This window comes from Poecile atricapillus, chromosome 2, assembly GCF_030490865.1.
Source record: "Poecile atricapillus isolate bPoeAtr1 chromosome 2, bPoeAtr1.hap1, whole genome shotgun sequence".
Classification (NCBI taxonomy): domain Eukaryota; kingdom Metazoa; phylum Chordata; class Aves; order Passeriformes; family Paridae; genus Poecile; species Poecile atricapillus.
In genome coordinates, this window is record NC_081250.1 from 120,553,933 (window position 1) to 120,576,648 (window position 22,716).

The 22,716-nt window shown below is 39.4% G+C and overlaps 1 protein-coding gene across 9 annotated transcripts in view; it reads left to right on the forward strand.

The window, feature by feature from the left end:
- SULF1 (sulfatase 1) overlaps positions 1 to 22,716 on the forward strand; it is a 185,656-nt gene that overhangs the window by 141,920 nt on the left and 21,020 nt on the right. For all 9 annotated transcript variants that reach the window (XM_058833282.1, XM_058833281.1, XM_058833273.1 and 6 more), the window contains 5 exons: positions 9,121 to 9,271; positions 10,273 to 10,448; positions 11,000 to 11,128; positions 11,391 to 11,447; positions 12,427 to 12,556. In XM_058833282.1, coding sequence (XP_058689265.1) covers positions 9,121 to 9,271; positions 10,273 to 10,448; positions 11,000 to 11,128; positions 11,391 to 11,447; positions 12,427 to 12,556 — 643 coding nt within the window. The remainder of the gene's footprint in view (positions 1 to 9,120; positions 9,272 to 10,272; positions 10,449 to 10,999; positions 11,129 to 11,390; positions 11,448 to 12,426; positions 12,557 to 22,716) is intronic.

Sequence of the window (22,716 nt, forward strand, 5' to 3'; positions counted from 1 at the left end):
TACTTCCTTCGTTTTCGTCTAAGATATGCGTTTCCTGGGCTCTAACTAACTGAATGCATTGAGAGTAAAAACATCCTTTTGAAGCTTTTGAGCGCAAACCAGATTTGTTTATAGACTAGATACTGGCAGATTCCCAAAATAGCCTATCACACTGCACTTTTAAATAACACGTTTAATCTTTTCTGGTGATTAAACTATAACAAAAACCCCAAATCCTCATTTTGTTTCTAGAAGAAAAAGCAACTTCAGGTAAAAATCTGTGGATAGTCCACATCTGTGGATTTCTCATCTTGCTTCCTACCTTGAATATTCTGGGTCCTTTTCATTATAGTGGGAGGCTATGGAAGATTTCCATTGCACTTGTGACTCCCAAGGGTTTGTAGACCTGTCATTCCATTTGTTCTGAAACACTGTCTTTGCACATCTTTAAAAAACAGCAGAACAACAACAAAGAAAAAATCACAAAAAACATCTTGATAAAGATGGATTGTACATTTATTTGTCCTCTCTAAATGAGGATAAATCAATTTCATTAGGCAATGGGAAGGCTCCTTGGTCTAAAATTTGTATTTTACTGTGCAGTAGTTCACATACCAGGATGGTTATTCAATTTACATCAAATACTTCAAAGTTTCTAGGAGTAGTAGTAACTGCATAAACTGCATGTGTAAACTGATCACTAGTTGGGGCCAGAAAGTGATTTGTTGTTCATGGCACATGGTTACATTTTTGTTGTTCTGCATCTTTTTATCCTCTTACTGCCTGCTACTTTTTAGATATGCCAGTTTTCCTGACCTTATAATCTTATGCTCTCCATGATCCCACATTCCTAAGACTAGGCTTTGCAAGCAGTGCAAACCAGTCAGCAGTGTTTTGTAGTTATTTAGATATTCGGAGTAGTTTCTACCCAGATAGGGAACTAATGAAGTTGAGATTTTAGTTGGTAAATAAGGTAGACACAAGTACATGAAACCTGTTATACTGGGTTGTACGAAAGAACATTCTCAGTCCGGAATTCTGTGTCCCAGCAGAAAGTAGCAGAGAACAATGGTGAGGTGAGGGGGAAAGTAAAAACACAGCCTTTTTTCCCATGTTTTCTAGCTTCTGAAAATCACCAGTTTAGGTGAAGCATCCAGGTCAGTGAGCCCAATTCTCTTTGCATTGGTTTGATCTCTTTTTGAACTCTGGTGGCAGCCCCATCATCCTGTGGCAACAAGTGGTGCAGCTCTGTGCACTGGAGACAAAGGGATACTTTTTCTTTCCTTCTAAACCTGGAGCTTGGTTATGCCACCTGTGTCCCCTGCTTCCCATTCCGTGAAGAATAATGAATAGTCACTATATCAAATTGAACGGATTTCTCCCATGTCTCCTTTCAATTGCTGCTTTTCATTGCAAGAGAGTTATATCTATTTGTTCTCACCCCATTCAACAGATTGCCTCCCATTTAGTGGCACAGACTGCCTGGCCTCAGGCAAGCCATCCTGCCTGCTGGGGGACTATCCATCATACAGGAGGGCAGGATCCAAACTGCTTCCGCTTAGCTGTGGGGACGGTGTCTGGAAGAAAAGCACTGAATCATTGTATCTCACCCTATCTCTCCCCAGGCCAAAGCAACTCATTTTAGGCTCACTGCTCCCTGTCTTCTGACAAGTGCTTGTAGGAACTTGCTTTGGTTTATCATGCTCCTGACACTTTCTACTGCTTGGTGTTTTCAGCCTGCTTGTTTTCTAGCTTGTGCTGGTAGAAAAAAAGGCTTTAGTTAGTCTCCAAATTTTTAGCTCTGTCTCCACCTTGTATACAAGTTATGTGTTATCTGCTAAGATTAAGCAAAATCCAAGCTAAAATTAATTTTGATTTGTGTGGACTCCTGGGGTCTGACTACCTTGCTCTGCTAAACTACTTGTAAGAGCACTCAGCTGTGCTTCTTCTTTTCTTCTGGTGTTGTTGATTTCTTGGCAAGCTTCATGCAAAGGTTTTTTTCTCCAATGACCTCAGGAGATCCTTGCTGGCTTGTTTTGTGTTTTTTATTGCACTGACTGACTGCATGTGTTAAAGTTCAGTCTGCAGACTGAGAAATGAGACAAATTGAAGATAAACTGCTAATTTGGGTTTGGGTGGCTGAAGATTCCAACTTGATTTTTCTCTATCAAAAATATGAGCAATGTGCTCTAAAAGATATGAGAAGTTCAGTTCTCACAGAAATATTTGGCGTTCCCTATAAAAACAGAACAAGAACAATAAAATCCCTCCTGCCAAGGTTTGTGTAATTTGTACATTTAACCCTTAGGTTTTCTTCCTTGGTGGTCAAGCACCATTTGAATCTCTTTCCTTCTGACCTTGGGTGACAGCCATCTGACCTTGGATTTTGTTTTTAGAAATGTAGTTGCTGTATCATGTTACTGTAACACCTACCTCCAACAAAGAAGGGAAACCAGGTCAAAAGCTGCTTGCTGGCTTAACAAACTGAGATGGAAGGTTATACCTACAAACCAAGGATTAAGATAGCCTGTCAACCACATGTGAGAAGTTTTGCTTAAAAGAACAGTAGCTGAAGCAGACCCTTAAATTACATGATGTCTCTTTGCTGGTAAAGTGCCTGCTAGAGATTGAAATGCTGCCTCTATAAATTAAACCAAAACAAAACCAAAAGTTTGTTTAGAAGAAGTTTTCCACTGGCACATACATATAAAGAAGGGAGTGGCTATGGCAGGAAATACTCCAGTTCAGGGAGAGCTCTGCCCTTAAGTGTGGGCGTCTATTGATCTCATTTCCTCACTTATCAACATGGCAAGAATAAAATCAAATTAATGCAGCATCAAAGTCCTTAAGATTTATGAAAAATACATGAAAGACAAAAAGAAAATGTGTAATTACATACTATCATTATGTTACAGTCCTGTCCTCCTCAGCACAAATACACTCTGGAGTGGCATGGAAAGTCTTACAAAGACAAGAAGCGTAATGATGTGTACACTCTTTACTTATAAAGTGATTTCTGTTAATTCTTATTAACTCCAGCTTAAAATGAAAAACAAACTATATCATATTGGAAGCAGCAGATTCTTTATTGTTTTTAAGCATCCATTCTCCTCTCCAACTCTCCCACATAAAGTATGCCCTATTTCTGACATCTATAAATGTTTCTGAAGGTTTATCCTGGCTGCTATCACCATAATGAGTGATATATTTTCTGAAAATAAATCATACTAATGCACGTATTCTAACTATCCCCAGACATTTCTGTGGAAGAAAATGGGACTAGAGAAGATGTACTAGATGAAAGCAATACATAGATTTTTGCTGTGGTAATGAACATCATCTGTTTCGGGAGCAGGATTGTTAGACCTTTGGAAATGTTTTTGTTAAATATGAAGTTATGTTACAGGACAACCTTTTTTCATCAGACAGCTGAGCAGGAAAGCTCTGACTCAAAGGATGCTCTGATGAAAGCCTGAATTATCTGTTATGCTCTGGGCCTCTGGCACTTTAACTTCCCTTTACCTTTCAGTGTGAACCAGTCTTAGGGGAACTGTGAATCAGACCTAAGCTGTTTACAAGTTGTGAAGTAAACAAGAAGTAAACAAACATTAGAAGCAAAAATCTGCAGGAGGCAGGTTTACTGAAGAATTAAAAAAATGGAAATCTGAAACACTGCTGGCTGTGCTGAGTTAAAATACTTGGGCTGACAGGAGGACTCACACCCAGATTTTATGACTACCTGGAAGCAATCCTATTGCCAAGCTAGAAACATTAGGAGGAGCAGATATAAATGGAATCTGATCTCTCTTGGAATAGATCAGAAACCTCCACAAGCTAAGGAAAGGTTGGTGATATGAAAGGCAGAATTTTATATTTCCAGTTAAAGATCTCATGAAAGGTACTGATAAACCAGGTGTGCAGGTAGCAGAGTGTCTGCAATACTGAAGTACCAAAAGAAGTGTTGTAGCACTGGATCCCCAGAGCAGTCTTCAGTGTGAGTTTGGGGTGTGAGGTGGCTGTGAGGCTGAGTCTCCAACATCTGTCAGTAACAATGGTACTTCTTGTAATGCAGACATGGGGCCATTAGGGTGGGATCATGAATTTGCATCAGTAATAAACCTTGATGTGTCAGTGTGTAGTGTCACTACTGGCCCGAGGCCTGCTGGGACTCCTGACTTAGAGATAAATGATCAAAATCATCACACACATAATTGTGAGTGTGATTTTAAACAAGACAAGAAGAAATGGTGTGAAATAGAAATGTAAGTCATATTCTGATTGCACAATTAACTTCTGTAGGAGCAACAAGTAATGTTTCCTAAATGAAAAAGGTGTTACATATAACAGGCAAAACCTGTTTCACTTCTTTATTCTAAAATACAGCAGTTCTGTTACACTTCAGGAGTGAAACTTTCATACCCCACATACCCAGATCTATAAATATCACTGGGTTGAAAAGAGTCCCCTTTTAAAAGGCAGCAAAAGCAGACCCAGAGTGGTGAAATTCAACTTCACATTAATACTGACCATGGCCACTGGTCACTGGTTTGTTTTTTTTTTCACTTTTAATTTTGCCTAGAACTTAACCTTCCTGCTTTCCAAGAACAGTGTCTAAACCTGGAAGTCTACTTTCCCTGGAAACAAAGAATTTGCTTCCTTTGTTTATTTTCTCTTGAAGAAACATGACCACTTATGCTGTGTTTGCTAATCACATTTCAAAGAATAACAGAGGTGCTAATTCTGTACAGAAACTATTCATTTTTCTCAATCAGTTTTACAAGAGGTATTATTTTATAATGTTGTTGACTTTTATTTTTATGAAATGAAAATGTTCTTGGGGCATCTAAGGCCTGTATTATTTTCACTAACTGGAGGACTCCCAATCCAAACAGAAGATTAGCCAAACACTTTTGGGATAAAACCCCCTGAGAACTTCATGGAATTATTCAAACCCAACATTTTTAGGCAGTATTTTTGCGAACATAATTTCTTTTGTTGAGTAGAAACAGGAGGGAATTAGGAGGTTGTAAATAGGGGCAAACACAGATTTTTACTATGAGCAATTGAACGAATGTTTGGAAACATACTTTTTTCTCTCCACAGTATCCCATCTGTTAGAGACATGTATATATTTAGATTAATTTTTTAGAATGCAAATGTTAATTTAAAGTTATACTAAATTCTTGAAGCTCTTAAAACATGCTGTACTCTCCCAATCCTTTCTTAACTGTAAAATATCTTTTTGGAATAATGATTTTCAAAAGGGCTGTATTCCATTTATTTCATTGAGTATGACAATTCAGTTCAGTTACTAGTAGAATCTAGTGAAATTCATTTCTGAATTATTTGTTTGGGGACCCCATTTTAATTGATCCTTAAGTACAAGCATCCATTTTTTGGCACTGTTGGGTATTTTTACTGTTTCTTGCCTAATTTCTAGTTTTTGTAGTACCTTAAAAGCCAAATGCATTCTTAATTTTGAAGTTCAAATTTAAACATATCAATATAGTAAATACGTTTTCAGAAAGAATTACTGAGGCCTTTTGATTACAGCAGTGAATGCTAATGTTGCTCCTTTTCTCTCAACATAAGTATCTACTTGAACTGATGTTTACAGACAAATTATAGATTTTGTGGAGAATATTTCTTTAAAAATGCACTAGTTCTTGCCAATATTTATTCCTTCCATAGTCTGTAGATCACTTGATTATCACTGTAAATTTCTCTGTATACTTATTCACATACATGACTGATTACAAAATCTCAGGGTGAAATGTTCTCATTATGAGTATGCATTTACAGGAAAGTGCTTACTCTCAGCATTTGTTATTGTTAAGTATTTGGAATTTTTTTGATTAGTTTAACTGAGGGTATCAATTCAAAATCTTATGAATCTAATATCTTCCAGTGCCAGAACAGATCTGTTGGGGAGTGTCAAGCAGTCTCTGTGTATTAAGTTCTTCACAGTATGTGCTGGACATAGTGAACAACAGGACAATCTAGATTTGCCCAAGTTAGTATATTCTACAAGAATGACAAGTACTACAGTAGCAGCTTGCCAGACCTAGAGGCCATGGACAACCTGAAAATAATTTGCTACCTGGCACTGTCTGCTGATCATGGATCAACTAATGTACTCAACACAAGATGGACTCCACGACTGAGAGGAGGTGGTGGAAGACATGGCACACATCTTCGACTTCAAACTTCCAGTGCAAAGGGGAATCAAGGAAATGTAGTTGTCAAGTGTTAGTTTACAGCAGGACTTGTTAATACAGAGCGAAGTTCTTCCCAAAAATGGAAGAATAGAAACAGTGACAGACCATGTCATAAGGACCTTCCAGGACTTATAACAGCTGAACATTTAACTGATATCTCCAGCTGCTTCAAGAAAAAAATGTTGTGATAAAAATTATCACTGACTAGGATGAGATCTGTCTACATGGAAACGTTTCCAGAAGTCAGCAATATTCTCCCTAAGATTTACGTCTGCAGGGGTTGGTTGGTTGGTTGGTTACATTTATACCAAAAAAAAAAGGGTAGGTAGATTTGAGGGCAGTGTCAGATCTTGTGCCTGGCAACCAGTGCCATTCTGGTGGATTTCTGAAAGGTCCAACAAACAGGGGTACACAGGGAACGTATACAAACTGCGGGGTTTTGGAATTCCTTTCTGTCTCTTCCTCAGTACTCTTTTTCTGACATTATAGACCCCTGTTTCACATTTATCCATCAGCCAGTGACACTGGATATTTCACAGAAGGTTCCTGTTCCTTGAATTGTCTGGGAGGAAAATTCTGCTCCCTCTCTGCCTGCTGCATTTCTCACCCAGAAAATTCAAAATGCATTTGGAAAGTGTCTGTGAAAGGTTTTAACTGCCCTGCTAAACCCTTGAGTGCTGCTTTTAAAAACTATCCATTATGTGGAGGAGGCTGCTCACAATAGCCTGGGAACATAAGACCTGAGCCTGCTTCAGCAGCTGGCTCTCCTTCCTGGCACAGCAGCAGGCTGTCACCACGCTGCCAGCTGAGCGCAGCTCACAGCCACCTCATCGCTCTGTGGCTGGGGCACTCAGGACCCCACTGAAAAAAAACAGGGTTTTACTAGGAAAGGCTGATTAATCAAAAATGAGCTCTTTCATGGGAAAACGTCTTGTCTGACAAACTTCCAAGGAAACAGAGAAAAATTTGCACTGAAAGTATCCTTCTTTTCTGTCTGATAGCTGATAAGTGGAAGGTGACAAAATTCCTAAGACTTGCTTCTTCAGTGGTCTCCCTCTGCTAGGACTGCTGGCTATCCAGCAACACAGAGGGCTGTGCTCCTGGGATAAATATTATTATTATTATTATGACAGTATTCATTTTAAAAATCAGATTTCTACCATGGGGAATTACAAAAACTTTGACTTTTCAACATGAAATAAAAGATTTTTCAACAGAAAAGGAATTCTAGTTTATGCTTGTCTTTGCTCAGTTGGGAGCTAACCTTCTCATACTTCTTAATCTCTATTGGAGTCCTGTGATATTATTGCATCACTTCTCTTTTCCCTTGAGTCTAATGATTAAGTAGAATAGTCAAAACTTGCTGTGTATAATAAAGGCATACTTCTCAAACTCTAGCTCCTCAAATAATGCTCTCCATTTAAAATGTGGACTCCACTAATTTATTGAAGTTGATTATCAGTTTACTACACTATCCTTTCATCTGGTTTTTGTTCTCAGAGTGTGTAGTTAAAGGTTATACATTTGATATCTGATATCTGATATAAAAATCAACTGCTTCCACCATTCTGTGATCACATACAACCATGTAAAGAAAAATGCAACCTAAGTGAAGGATTTAAGGTACAACTCTACATTACACAATAATCTGATATTGTTCATTTTAAGAAAAGACAACTACACATACATATTTCAGTGGGGAAAATGTACCTTTTGTAAATACACGTTATAATTTTCAGCACCTAAACAGTAAATTATTACTGAATTGCATTTTTATTGCAAACTGAAAAGAGAATAAAAAAACCCAAATTAATCTAATCACTCAACAGTGTTTCTTTCACTTTATGTTTAATTTTCAAATATAATGCTGCTATTCATGGATCAGGTACAGCAGTGTACTAGAAACAGGGGGAAAATAAAACCCAAAGAACTCTAATGAAAATTACAAGACCTAGATTCCTTCTTTCTAGAGAAGGAAACTGCTCATATGTTGGTGAAACCATTATGGGACATGCTTGCTTTCTCTTCACCTTGTAGTTGTCATGTATGCTAGACATAAAAACAAGATGGATGGAGAACTTTTGTAACATGTTTCTCTGTAGAGAAAATTTACTTGACACATTTTTTGCCACACATTTTCTCCCAAGGTGATATCTCTGGGAAAATATTCTTGTTTCTTACAGGCTGTCTTTCAAAAATTCACTGGCTGTGGCTGGAACACTGCTCTTAAATATTTCTTTTGATGTTTGTGCAAACTCTTCAAGCATCATTTCTTGCTTTAGATAGGACTCTGTGCCATACTTCTTCGTAGTACTAGTATCAATAGCCATGTTAGTTCAGTTTTGTTGTCATGGTTAATTTTGTGCTTGTAATGCACTGTGCTTTACATTCACATAGAAAATAACACCTCAACAATATTTAGTGTAGAACTGAATGTAACACTGGTGGTGTTGTTTATACTGACTACTAAATTTATTTGTCCCACTGGAAAAAACCTTTCTTTGACTTTTATTTAAAAGTAATTTCTCTACTGGAAGTATCAGGGCAATATACCTTAAGTAAGCAGTCATTTTTGATCTCTGACTTCCTTAATTTTTCTTATCTATATGGGATGCATCATGCAGATAAGCCTTTTAAATGATTACAGGTTTGTTTGAGAAATAGATTTTGGCAAATTCTAAATATTAACATGGAACTTGTGGTCATATTTGAGTCTGAAAGAAAGCTTGGAAAGTAAGTGGTTAAGATATCTTGAGGAGGTGATGCATGACCCAGTGAATCTTGGAAGCCACTGAAGTGACGTTCCTGATATTTGTCAGATGCCACATGAAATTTGTGATTTAACTGTTTGTTGGAGGAGTTTCCACCTCCCTCTGATGTCTGTCATGCTGCACAACTTTTCAGATCTGTTCTTTTCCTCCAGTACTCCCAGCTATAACTACGCACCAAACATGGATAAGCACTGGATTATGCAGTACACAGGGCCCATGCTGCCAATCCACATGGAGTTTACCAACGTCTTGCAGCGCAAAAGACTTCAGACCTTGATGTCAGTTGACGACTCTATGGAAAGAGTGAGTGCAAGAAACTGCTGTAAATACAATCTTATTCGTCAATAACAAAATTAAATTCCTTAATTCTTTCTTTACCTTCACTAACAACATTCTGGAGAAGGTCATTGTATGGAGGAATTACTCCACTTTTTCCCAGTGGAATTGAATTCTGGTTCTCTGCAACAAGAGGCCAAGATCCTGGCTTTCTTCTTTCAATTGCTGGTTCAAAAAAATAGTGGGCTTTCGTAAAGGGAAAAGCCACTGGGCCTAGTATAAAGCCTGGTATTAACAGAAGATGCATCACCTGTGTGTACACATGGATAGACACAGGTGCACACATGACAACTTCTATTAATTTCACACAATCCCTTCACAGTTTGTCCTTCAGTTGAAATCTGGGAACTGGCAAATCACAGCAACTCAGGTGTCAGTCTACAAGTGTTTGCAGAAGTTAGGCAATGCAGTATACTGCTAATTATAGGTAACATGATACATGAACTATTAGGTTTACTTTGTATGACTTTTTGTTCCAAAATCAAGCACCATGACCAAAGATCTTCCCCTAGAGAGATTTCTTTAAACTTTAATAAAAATTTACAGCTTTTTCCCAAGCCCACAACTGTAAGAAATGAGAAAGTTGTAGACTAGCACAGTAAATCAAATCTGAGTACCTTTTCCCCTAAAGCTGTAGCAGACTTTTTTCACAAGCAGTGTTTGAGTACACAATGAATTTTGGACATACTAAGGCAACTACCCCATTATTACCATATTTTTTCTACTCTACTTTTCTGGAGCTGTTTAATTGTCCCCTCTGTCAAGTGTGACATTGAACTGGTATGTTGATTTTTTCACAGCACAGTAAAGGCAAGACATACAAATGCCAGTCCCCAGAATCTGTGTCAACATCATTGATGCCATGTTTGGTCCTGCATATTTAAGGATTATAAATGATGGTTATACGTGATTCTGCACAAAACATGTTTTGCTACATATAACTCAGTTCTTTCTGTGCTGGGTTGCAGTTACACCAAATGCTTGCAGAGATGGGAGAACTGGAGAATACCTACATTATTTATACTGCTGACCATGGATACCATATTGGGCAGTTCGGACTGGTCAAGGGGAAGTCAATGCCGTATGACTTCGACATTCGAGTTCCTTTCTTTATTCGTGGTCCAAGTGTGGAGCCGGGATCAGTGTACGTTCCCTTATGTCTCTAGCACAGCTGTTGAGCCTAATGTAAAATGTTTCTGAGAGCATGTAATTATCACTCTGTCTAGTTTCATTTCATAAAGGATGCCCTATTATTGCAGAGCAATGAGTCTCATGAAGAGGCAGTTTTTTCACTTTGCATATTATGAATAAGTTATAATGCAGATGAGAAAACTGTGTAATGCACAGTCCTGTAGGGTTAAACTTGGGTTTTGCTTTTAGAAACGATGCACTCATCTTTACTGCTCATGCTGTCACTTAGCATCATGCCTTCATTGTCAATGAGATAAGAGCAGTGTTGCTGCTGCACCTCCTTGTTTTATTGTGCTTAACTTTTTCTTTGTGATGTCAGTCTGCAGTACTGGCCTATCATTCTCAGTTGTAGACTTCAAAGGGGGTTTTCTAAACTTAGCACTTCTGTAGAGCTTTACATCTTCAAAGCCCTGATAAGCATTAATTATCATTCTATTTCCAAGAGAATGTGAAGACTTACACATTGAACACATGGCAACTATGACCTTTCCTGTTGATTTGCAGAGTGCCTCAGATAGTTCTGAATATTGATCTTGCTCCAACAATTCTGGATATAGCAGGCCTTGACACACCTCCAGATATGGATGGCAAATCTGTACTAAAGCTTCTGGACTTGGAGAGACCAGGAAACAGGTGGGTCCCAAGTTCCCTTTTTAGGCAGTTCAGAAGCAAACACCTTAGTAAATCAACAACTGAGTGGAAAAACAGATTCTGTGAAAATGAGCTGTGTCATGGCAACGACCACAACTTTCCCATTTCAAGAGTCTCTTAAGTAGTAGATCTATAAAATTGCACATGTATATAAGTGGAGAGTTGTTTTTTTCAAAAATAATTTGTTAACACTTACAGTGGTATACTTCAGTGCCAGCAGTAAATGTTATTATTTTATTTTCAGGTTTCGGACAAACAAGAAGACCAAAATTTGGCGTGACACATTTCTAGTGGAAAGAGGGTAATTATTAGGGGTGAGAGAGTTTTGGGAGAGCCTGCCTGCTGGGAACACTCCCTTGTGCATGCTTTCCTTTCTGCTTCCTCCTCTTCTTTTTTATGGTCAGAGAAGCAGTAAATTTTGCAAGCAAACTGACAGGCATGACTTTTTTCCTAGTTTCCCACCACTCCATTTGCAATCTACTGAGCTCCTTAATCCCTTTCTCTGAAGAAATTTGGAAGCATGCTTTTCTGGTGATTCTCCTAGCCTCTTTCCCTAACATTGTGCTTGTGCCCAGTTTTGTCATTATCTGAATCATTTTCTTCCCAAATCTCTGTTTGAAATCCAATTGTGTAGAATCCTCTTATCATCTGATTTTGTATTTTCCGTCATATATTAGAAACATTCTTCATTTTTGTTCCAGCTAAGACTTATGTGTAGTTAAGATTCATGACTGTAACTGCTCCTCTCTTTGCTGGTAACTCCTTATACCCTCGTACCTTGCCAGTAGTTGCAGTGAAAATTTTCTGTGGGTAAAAATTTTACAGCAATTTCCTTTTGGCACTTTATGACTTTACAGATTATGAAAACCTTGTCTGTTGTATTACAAAGCAGTGCATAAAAGACACATCGTAATATGTAAGATACAGCCAAGCTTGTGCTGAGTATGAAAGTCCTGTTGTGTCTTCAGCTGTGTTTTCCAGCCAAGAAAGTCTTGCTTCAAAGAGTTCTGCTTTGTGAGAGAACCTTCATTTATGTATGAATGGTGCTGATCTGTACCAGTTAGACATATTTTAGCAGCACTTATTTATCATCTGGCAGTTTTCCAATCACCTGAGCCTTTTTTTCAGTATGTGACCTACATCAAAAGTCATTAACAGAAGTGTGGGGATTTTTTTCTTTGAGACATTAAACCTTCAAGTAGCTCTGCTGTTTAAGTTACATTCATCGTTAGGGCTTAGAACAATGTATCTAAAACATTTCACTTTATTTTTTTAATAAGCAAATTTCTCCGCAAGAAGGAGGAACCCAACAAAAACACTCAGCAGTCTAATCAACTACCAAAGTATGAGAGAGTAAAAGAATTATGCCAACAAGCAAGATACCAGACAGCCTGTGAACAGCCAGGACAGGTAAGCCATGACTCCCTGCAGTTTTCTAGGTGTCACAGGGAAATACGCATTTTACACTATGGGTCAAAAGAATTTAAAGAATATGGCTTTTGGAAGGTAAAGTTCACTGTTGTTAATATCTTCAGAGCAAAAGAAACCAGACAAATTTCTCTAAGCAGTGGTCCAATTTAAAATGTTGAAGACCTGGTCCTTTGTTTGCTGTCTTAGTACAGAGCTTGTGGTAAAACTCTTGTCCACAAACATAACATGAAATGACTGCTTTTTATTTGATCGTGTCTATTCATAAATATGCAAGATAGTTCCGTGATAATTGTTAATAAGGGAGAGAATCGTTTTGAGCAGTGAAAGCTTGTGCTCACCAGGCTAGTTCAAAGCATTACCAAAGCAAGCTGGTTAGTCCTAAGACTACACATTATTTCATTTGCTGGGATGAACAACTGAACAGCACACTTAGTAATCATCATCCTTTATTATTTATTGAAACACTTTAAATGGAAGGGTACCCTTGCCCAGAAACACTCCCTATTTCAGGTCACTGTAAGGATTCAGGCAGTGATACCCATTCCCGAGCATTACTTTTTCTTCTTGCAGCCTTAATGATTTCAGTATAACGCCTGACTCTGATACAAAGGTCTAATTGCCTGCTCATAAAACCAGAAATTACTGCACCCCTGGCTACTAAGCTTACACCTGCATCTCTGCAGTGCACGCACAGGAAGAGAGCTAAATTAAGAAAAGCGATTCTGACTCCAAATTCTCTTCAATCCATCCCGAATTAATGCTACACCTATGGTAACACATGAAGATGGATTTACTGGGGAGATGTGTAAGCGAGCTGTACGCCTTCTCATTGACACCACCCCCAGCCACGCTGGGGCACAGTGCCTTGTGCCTGCCTTGCCGTCCTTGTAGTCCATCCCCATCCCCACACACCTCCCGGGAGAAGTGTGAGGTGATTTCTCCCAGGCAGGCCAGGAGCCTGGAGCTTGTGCTTTCCCCTCAGATGTTTGCTCAGCCCACTGCAGCAGCCGTGGGGCTGGCGCTGGGATCTCGGTGGGCTGTTTGGAAGGAGGGCACAAAGCCTTCTCTGTGCGGCCTGGCCGCCGCTGCCACCCATGGTGCCTGGCCCGGGCAGGCCGCGCTCGGCACGGCCAGCCCGGGGGCGCCGGGGACAGCTCGCCCAGGGAAAGGCTCCGTCCCTGCCCTTCCCCTTCGCCTCCTGCATGGGGTAGGGTTACAGTAACTCGTGGTTAATCGCAGATTGGACTGGATTCATGTTTTGGCTGTCACATCCTTGTGCCACAGCTCTCACCTCGCACATGCTCCTTAAATGCAGCTGCTTTTGAAGGGATGTACACAGCATCGCAGTCTCACCCAAGGGCAAAGTTTTCAGGGGTTCAAGCACTGCCATTGTAAACAGAGATTAAATTTGAAAATCTGAATGCTTTATAAGAACTAAAGGAGATCAGTGAAGTAATTTAGACTGTTAGACGCTAAGAGGTTTCTTTTTAAAGTAAGAAAATATTTTCTTTGCAATTCCTTATATTTATTCAATTCCTTATATTAATTAGCTCTTATGCCAAAATCCAGGTTTGTAATAACTACTTTTTCACGTATGAATAGAAAAGGTTAAGTGTCCTGACCAGGTACCACACCTGAAGCTGTAGGAAACCCTGCTCACAGCCCTGTCCTCAGCCTGGGGTAGTAGTCCATCCTGTATTGGTGAATCCAGTTTGATCAAAGGGTGAAGGAAGAAGGGATGCAGTCAGCAAGGAGACTACAAGAGCAATAGTGTTTGATAGTGGGTCTACCACCTACGAACTCTCATCAAAGTCTTTTCAATGCTAAAGATATGTTGGCTGCACAGAGCCCAGCAGCTGTCCCTCACAGCTGGATAAAGGACAGGACTGAATTGCCTCTTTAAGACAAATTTTCAGACACAGCCATTGGTGTGTATACATTATATTCTTTAAAAAATAGATCAAGGCTGTCCATGGTAATTCCAACATCCTGAAGGCTTCCTGCAGGGATGCTGAAGTTAAATGTGCCTATGGAAAACTTCTGTTAGGCAGAGTATGGTGAGGGGTGGAGCATCCTCTGGGCTCAGCCCATGGGGCACAGACCCATTCCTCCCACTCCATTTGCCCTTATGCCAGCCCTGGGAAACAAGGCCAGTTTCTCTCTCAAGCACAGAGTACCTGTGGTGCTCACAGGAAAGCCAGCATAGAATAGGTAAGGTGTGAAGTTAAGGACCAACACTGGACTAATATGAACTTCAGGGAGGCATTGCAATGTGAAATAAGTGTCTGCAGGGTTTTTTCCATGTAAAGAAGTTCTTAAAAAAAAAAATGTTAGTAGGTCAAATCAATGTACTTTAGTCCAAATGTGTTCCAATGTTAATTTCTGAGCCATCATAGTTTAATATGAGGTTCCTGCAGCAGATTTGCTCTAGTCATTTTGCACCTCTTAGAAAAGAGAAAATATTGCTGTGCATGAATTAACTTTGTTTTATCTTTTGAGATTTGTATATTTTATTTCAATTACATAGATGCATATATAGAAATAAAATCTTCATTTAAATTACGGTGGCTTATAATACTTCCTATGTTTACTCTAATCAGTTGCAGTTAACATCAGTTAAATTAAAATTACTTTCACAGAATGAGTAATTGCTGACAGTTCTAAAATAGTGAAATTACTGGTCTGTGGGAAGCTGCTGCTAAATGTCTGAAACTAAGAATAAGCATTTGGGGAATTAATACACCATTAAAAGCTTGCTCTTAATTTAAATTTTCTGTAGTCAATATGCAGTTTATTTGAAAAGGAAGCTGAAAGAGAAAATAATATTTTTTCCTGTATTAAAATGAGGTGCGATCCTGAGATCTGCTTGTTCCAAAATCTCCAAGGATGTGATACTCAGGATAATACTTGCTTCAGCATATTTTCTCTTTAAAAGAAAGGAAAATAAAGGAACCTAGCATAATAACTTTTTTAATTAAAAGTTTGAAAATTCTTATTTTTGCTATATCCAATGTGTATCTGAAAATAGATAAACTTAAAAAACAGGGGGTGTGAAGAGAAGATACTAAACACCTGTAAAACATAAATATTAAATACTTCCACTGCTATTTTTTAATGTATTTAAATTTTCTAACAAAATTGACAGATTGCATCACTTTCATTGTAGATCACATTGTAGATCGCTGGCCCCTTGTTGTTTTTTTCATAATCCCCTTTATGGGAGGACGGTTTCCAAGTGTTCACCCACCTCCCTGAGAACGTCTCAGAACTGAGATGTGCACCGGGTGCGTTCACTCTGGAGTTGTGTTCCGGCAGTCATTGACGGGGGTCAGCAGTGAGCCGGTGCCAAGGACAGGGGCGCTCCTGCTGAGCTGTGCTAGCAAGAGCGCTGCTAACAGGTCATGGGAAGCGAGTGCTCACCTCTCCCTGGTGCCTGTGGGCTGCACCTGCAATGCTGCATCCAGCTGGGGATCTCCACGAGCAGCGGGACCTCAGTGCGCTGGAGCAAGTCCAGGGAGGACCCCAGAGATGGGGCGGATGTAGTGAGAAGGGGCAGAAGTTTGTTTAGTCAGGGGAATAGAAAGCAAAGGAAGAAGGTAATTGTTTCCTCTGATTAACCAATAGCTAATTAGAGAGACGACAGACCCAGGTATGTCTCGGAGGTGCACAGCAAAAGGTCTTCCAGTAAGAGACGAGTTTCAGTAAGGGATATTCTAAATAGATGCATGGAAAAAAGTGCACAATCATAAATATGATTAAGAGCTGGAGCCCAAAGAGGCTGTGGAAAGTCCACCCCAGGATACATCCAAACCTAATAATGTTGCTGCTTTGAGGAGGAGGATGAAATAAATGACCTCCAGATGTTCCTTCTAGTACATGCTCTTAATTTTTTGCTTGCTTAGTACCTGGCCTTGAGGATTTCATGTTTTCCTCTTCCTCCTCAATTTCATAACTTGGGAGGTGCTGTTAATTTTATGAACTTTTAAGTGAGTTATAGGTCACCTGCCCACGTCATATTTGGATATAGACTAGATTTCAGCTCCTGCCCTGCCCCAGCTGTTGATCTGTGCTCACCCAAAGCACAGGCAGTCCCATCACATCAGGCCAGATTCACTCCCCTGGCAAAGGGAGCAGGAGCTGATGGGCTCCCAGCTCAGCTTTGGTGTTGGAGAAGGGTAGACATTTCCTTTGTGGTCCCTCCACATCTCCCCATGAGAGAATGCTCAAGAAATTATGATGGGAACGGGAGGTTTATTTCATAGTTCATATGCCAAATTTGTCACTGGTTTACATGGTGTAACTTATTGAGATCACCTGATTGAGCCCAGTTGGTTTAGCAGTGGATACTGATGGGTTTTAACACTTAAATGGTTTGCAGGGAATTTTTATATTTCATTGATATATATTTACCCTCTCAGCAATAATCTACACTGCACAGAAATATTGATTCATCTGCAGCATAGCTCTGCTTTTGTTTTAAAATGGGAAACAGTTGGTGTCAAGTTGTAATAAAGCTTTGTTAATTTTCCAACAGAGCAGAAAAAATAACATGTGAACAAATGTTTCTCTGGATTAATACAACCTTATCATGACACAAATCTCTTCTCAGCTTTCCACTGGAATAACCTGAGACAAGAATATATGTTAGTTCAGGAGGTTTAGAGGCAAGCTGCTCTTAAATCCTCCAGCAGGTTATTTTTCTTGAACTCATTCCATCTTCTCACTCATGAAATTCTTCTGGATACTTAGCAAATATCAAATAAAACCATGTTAACTGTGTTTTCATTTATATTTTTTCTTTCTCTCTTCCCTTACCTAAATGTGTAATTAAGGAGTTGAGTTAATTCATAAGTATTTATTCTTTTTCTCTCCAGTCTGAGTCATAGGAATTTTCCTAAGGCATAATTTTGACTTTTGGGACCTAACACTCTTTCCCAGATCACAGTTACCTTATGAGGTCTGGTGACTGATAGGCTGGATGTCTCCAGTGTACTGCTCAATCCATTATTTATAATCAGTATCAAATCCATAGCCAAATATGCATTTTCATCCTCTTAGAAAAATTACACAAACCACAATCTTTTTTTAACATTTTCCCAATAGGGTAAAAAAAATAAAAATATAAAAATCACCTTCCCAAAATGAGGACTGCGAAGCACTGTGTTTAAAATTTCAGCTCTTAGATTGGATGACTCAGCAGTGAAACCCAGACACAGGTCTGTTTATTTTATGGGCATACATCTCCTGCCATCTGCTCAACACTACCTTCCAGTTTGTGAACAGCAAAGGCCTGAAACTTGTAAAGATCCATGGCCTTCTGCCAGCTCCAATGAGCACTGACAGTGGGCAGAACAGAAAAATGCATCATGCTGCCTGTGTTGGGATGACATGGAAGTACCTGAACTCACACCATGCTATACGGGTATAACGTTGTAACTGCACCTTCCCTGTGCTCTCTTTTTAGACATGCATAATACTGTGTTTCCTCCTGAGGAACTGTATCCCAAAACTACCCTGAAGACATAATGTTTCACTCAGAGAAAATGCCTGAAGACTGTACAGAGAGATTTTAGTTAGATTAGGTCTCGGTGTATTTTACAGTGATCTAAGGCTTTATGGGTAGTCACTGGAGAAATGTCGCTGAATCCAAACATCAGCATTGTGGTAAATGTGCAAGATTCTCCTGGCCCTGATCCAAAAAGTGTGTTTTGTAGCCTGTACTCCTATTTCTCACGTATTCTTCACCCTCTAAAAACCTAGCATAAGTATTTAATTTTATTATTGATATTCATATTTATCAAATTATCATATCAGCATTCAGTCGAAAGCACGTCTATTTGTCATACTGAAAGAACACTTGCCATCAATCAGCTCACAGATAATATTGCAAAGGAAATTAGAATGGGGCTTATTAGGTGTAGTCTGGTTTGGCTCGAGTATCTATGTTCTCATAAAATAAATATCACAGACCATACATTTGTATAGGTCAGCTTTATGACCAGCTGCAGAGTAGGAATAAAAACACGTACACTGGTAAGAGCTGGCCAGAAGTGTCAGATGGCTGGCCAGCCACTGACAGCCAGACACTGAGCAGCCACTAAAACCCAACTAAAATTATACTATGGCATATTAACATCACCCGTGGATCCTCCAGATTCCAGAACAAACTCCTGATACTTGAAGGAGTCAAAAGGCACATGGTGGTCAACCTGTTTTACCAGGGCATTGATTCAAAGCTGTCTCTTCTTTGCCATCTGCCCACTGATACCATCTTTTCTTAGTAATAATTCAGTGGAGCATCTATGCACAGGCTTAACTGGAAGCACATGTGTTTGGGACCAGCTATGTGCTTAAAACTAGGTGCATACTTCAGTGCTTTTGTGAACAGCCCTTCCTCACTTTAGACCCTGAAGAGTCATCCCTCATAGCTGACAGAAACATGCCTGCAATTTAGTTGCTCAAGAATTCGTAGGAATTGCCAGAAATTATGATACCTCTAGTTAAAATACCACTCTGTTTATGAGTTGAAACAAAATATGAAGATAAATTCCTTTATCTCTAAAAATAATCTTTCAAGGCATGGTATTTCATATTTCAGCCTAAATAGTTCACAGTTCAGCCTAAATATTTAAGCTTTTATCAAACAGAGAGTGGCTCTTCCCAGATTTGACAATTCTTTAAATTCAAGCAATTCTTAATTGGATGTATGAAGTCTATTCTGGATAAAATCCAGAGATATTCCCGGAAGATCTCTAGATTCACTGGTTTCATCTCTTTCAATTCATGGCTGTGTCCAACCTTTTCACTATCATCTTACTGGTGTTCTCTAGCAGAAAGACCTTTCTGGTAGAGTGGCACTTTTTTTTAAGAAAGCAAATTCATTTAACCTTTTTTTAAGTAATTCTATGTACCAAAAATCTCTAGACAGAAAATATAATTTATGCAAGAATTATTTTTAACACTTTCTGTAGTACTTCTTTGAGGTTCTCTTTCTGCAGAGTTTCCATTTTAAAGTATGCAGTGAAAGAGAGTTAAAGCAAAGTCCTCTGCAAGTTAAATGTACATGACACAATAGTAAGAGATTATTATTGGTATTACTATTTATAGCTAACAGATTAAATTTATCCTTTTCTTTGGCTCCTATTTGTTTGCACCTGAGAGTGGATGTTTATTGGATAACAACAGAAGTCTCTTGACGTTGAGTTCTAACTACAGGCAACTTAATAAATTTGGTAGAGAATGCTATGCAGGTGAAATATTTGCTCTCTTGACCTAGGTGCCTGTGTTTCTAGAACTGACAATGCAGTTCATGCACTTTTTATAACTAGAGAACTGCTATAACTTAAAATCAATGTTGTCTATACTGAAGGAATGCAAAATTTTGTAGTCTGTAAAATTTCTGGGCAATTTTCTCTTTCTTTTCATAAGAAAAGATACTTCATACTTGTGAAGTAGCTCAAAATTGCCAATTTTTATATTGTTTTTTCTGTTATCCAGTGATTAATTCTTTCACTCCTTTTTTCCTCCAGTTCTGTCCCTATGCATTTGTCTGAAAGTATTTCTAAAGCCTGTCATACATTTCTGCCCATATTACATCAGTTCTTAAAGGACAAACTTCTTCCCTCCATGTTGATCCCCTGACCATTGCATTTTTCAGGAACACTTCTCAGGGGCTAAGGCTGTATATAAATAACTGCCTTTGAATACATTCATATTGTCAGATTCTGGAGCATGACCCAATAGAAAGTGGTTCAGTTATGAGACAGTGGTACAAAACTTGGGATCTGCCATTACAGGCAGTATCAGCTCAGTTATAAAATGGAGAAGGAGATTTTTTCCTTTTTTTTCCCCACAAAAATGCAGCAATTCCAAACTCCCTGAGTGAACCTGGCAAACCATCCCTGTTTAACAGCTGCACTTGTGCAATGTTGAAGTACTGCTGAGATGAAACAACACAGGTTGGTATTTCCAGGGGCATTTAGGAGCCATGGTCAGGACCAGGGTTCAGTTCTGCTCTGTGGAAATGTACAGAGGACATGACCTTAGCCAGCAAACATTTCTCAGTATTCAGGTCCAGTTCAGCAGAAATGAACTGCTGCTGCTCTGTACTGTTTACTGTAGACAACTAATTACAGGGCTCTTTTCAATATATTGTGTGACATGGCCTCTTCTAATGGCCCAGAGAAAGCAAAAGCAAGACAGCTCTGATTGCAGTAGCACAGCCCTGAACCAGACTCCTTTTCCAGCATTATCACATCAAGTCCCCTGGCACTCCCCCAGATCTGGTTACTTCTAATGAAGGAAAATGCTACACATATATTCAGCCTGTAATGGTATTTCCATCTAAACTGTTTTCAAATTTAAAGCATACCTTTCAAAACAGGAAAAAAGGGAAATGAGATCTTGAGGACATGTTTAAATTCATGAAGTCTTCATTTTTCAGGCCTTATCTGAACATTCCCTAGGCTGAGCAATAATACTCAAAGTCAGTCATACATTACAAAAATGAAAAAGCACCTGTAAAAATATTGCTGCTATGTTATATTTCCGGTTGCATGTTTTTCGGGGTTTTGTAACTTAGTGATAAAATCTGACAAGGTATTTTTCACTGACTTATCTACTGCAAATACTAGGTGTTTACATTCCATAGAAACCCTTAGCTTGCCTACTGTTGGGACACTTTTCATGACTCATCTAATTCATTTCTCCTCTATATAAGGAAGCAGCAACTGTCTCAAATCCATTACAGTCTATTAACTGCCCAAAGCTGATTGGAAGTCCTGCCTAAGTAGCTACTTACAGTGGAGGGCATCACAATGATTTATTCTGAATGTATAGTTTTATGCCCTAATTATAATCAGTAATGAAATAGACTTAATTTCAAGGCTGTGGCACAACTGATTAATACCAGGAAATTGAGACCCCAGGTAGTTATGAAGTCAATTGGTGTTGTCTTCCTTATGTAGCTGCAAGTCACAGCCAGAGCCATGCTAGTAGCAAGGCAAAGCAAAGCCACCAAGTACAAACCATCCCTTTTAACCAGCCCATGTTCTACCCTTGGTCTTTGAAATGTCTTCATGAGGGCAAACTTCTACCCCCAGAAGAAAGTGCATGATGCTAGTGCCGTTATCCAAGGAAAATTTCCTGCTGCAGCACCATTGCAGTGCTTGCCTCAACACTGAGGAACAGGCATGGGAACTTGCATGTTTAAATTCAGGTTTGGCAAAGAATAAAGTAGTTCAACTTCTGCAGGATAGGATAGCATAGGATAAGATAGGATAGGACATAGGATAGGATATAGGATAGGACAGGTATAGTGGTTTAATCCCAGCCAGCAACTAAGCCCACACAACCACTCACTCTCTCCCCACCAGTGGGATCAAAGAGAGACTCGGATGGGTGAAAGGTGGAAAACTCATGGGTTGAGATAAAGTTTGATAGGGAAAGGAAAAGCAGTGCATGCAAGCAAAGCAAGAGGGAATTCATTCACCCCTTCCCAGGGACAGGCAGTTTTTCAGCCATCTCTAGGAGAACAGGACTCCATCACATGTAACAATGACTTGGCAAGACAAAGGTCGTAACTCCAAATGTTCCCTTCTCCCACCTTCTTCCCCCCACTTTATATACTGAGCATGATGTCCTCTGGCCTGGAATATCCCTTTGGTCATTTGGGGCTGCCTGTCCCAGCTGTGTCTCCTCCCAACCCTCCCCAGCCACACCCAGTCCCCTCACCAGTGTAGCAGCAGAAAAAGCAGAAAAGGCCTTGGCTCTGTGTAAGCCCTACACAGCAATAACAAAAACCATCTCTTTATTATCAACCCTGTGTTCAGCACAAATTCAAACTAGCCACTGTGAAGAAAATTACCTCAACACAATAGGATAGAACTATTTCTGCTGGAAGGGATCTACAACAACCATTGAGTCCAACTGCCTGACCACTTCCATGGAGTGTCATTTACAGTACTTTCCAAATGCCTTTTGAACAATGACAGGTTTGGGGTAACAACTCCATCTCCAGGAAGCCAGTACAGTGTTTGACCACTCTCTTGGTAAAGAAATGCATCCTTATGTCCAATCTGAACCTCCCCTGGCACAACTTTGAACCATTCCCACATGTCCTATCACTGGATCCATATCAC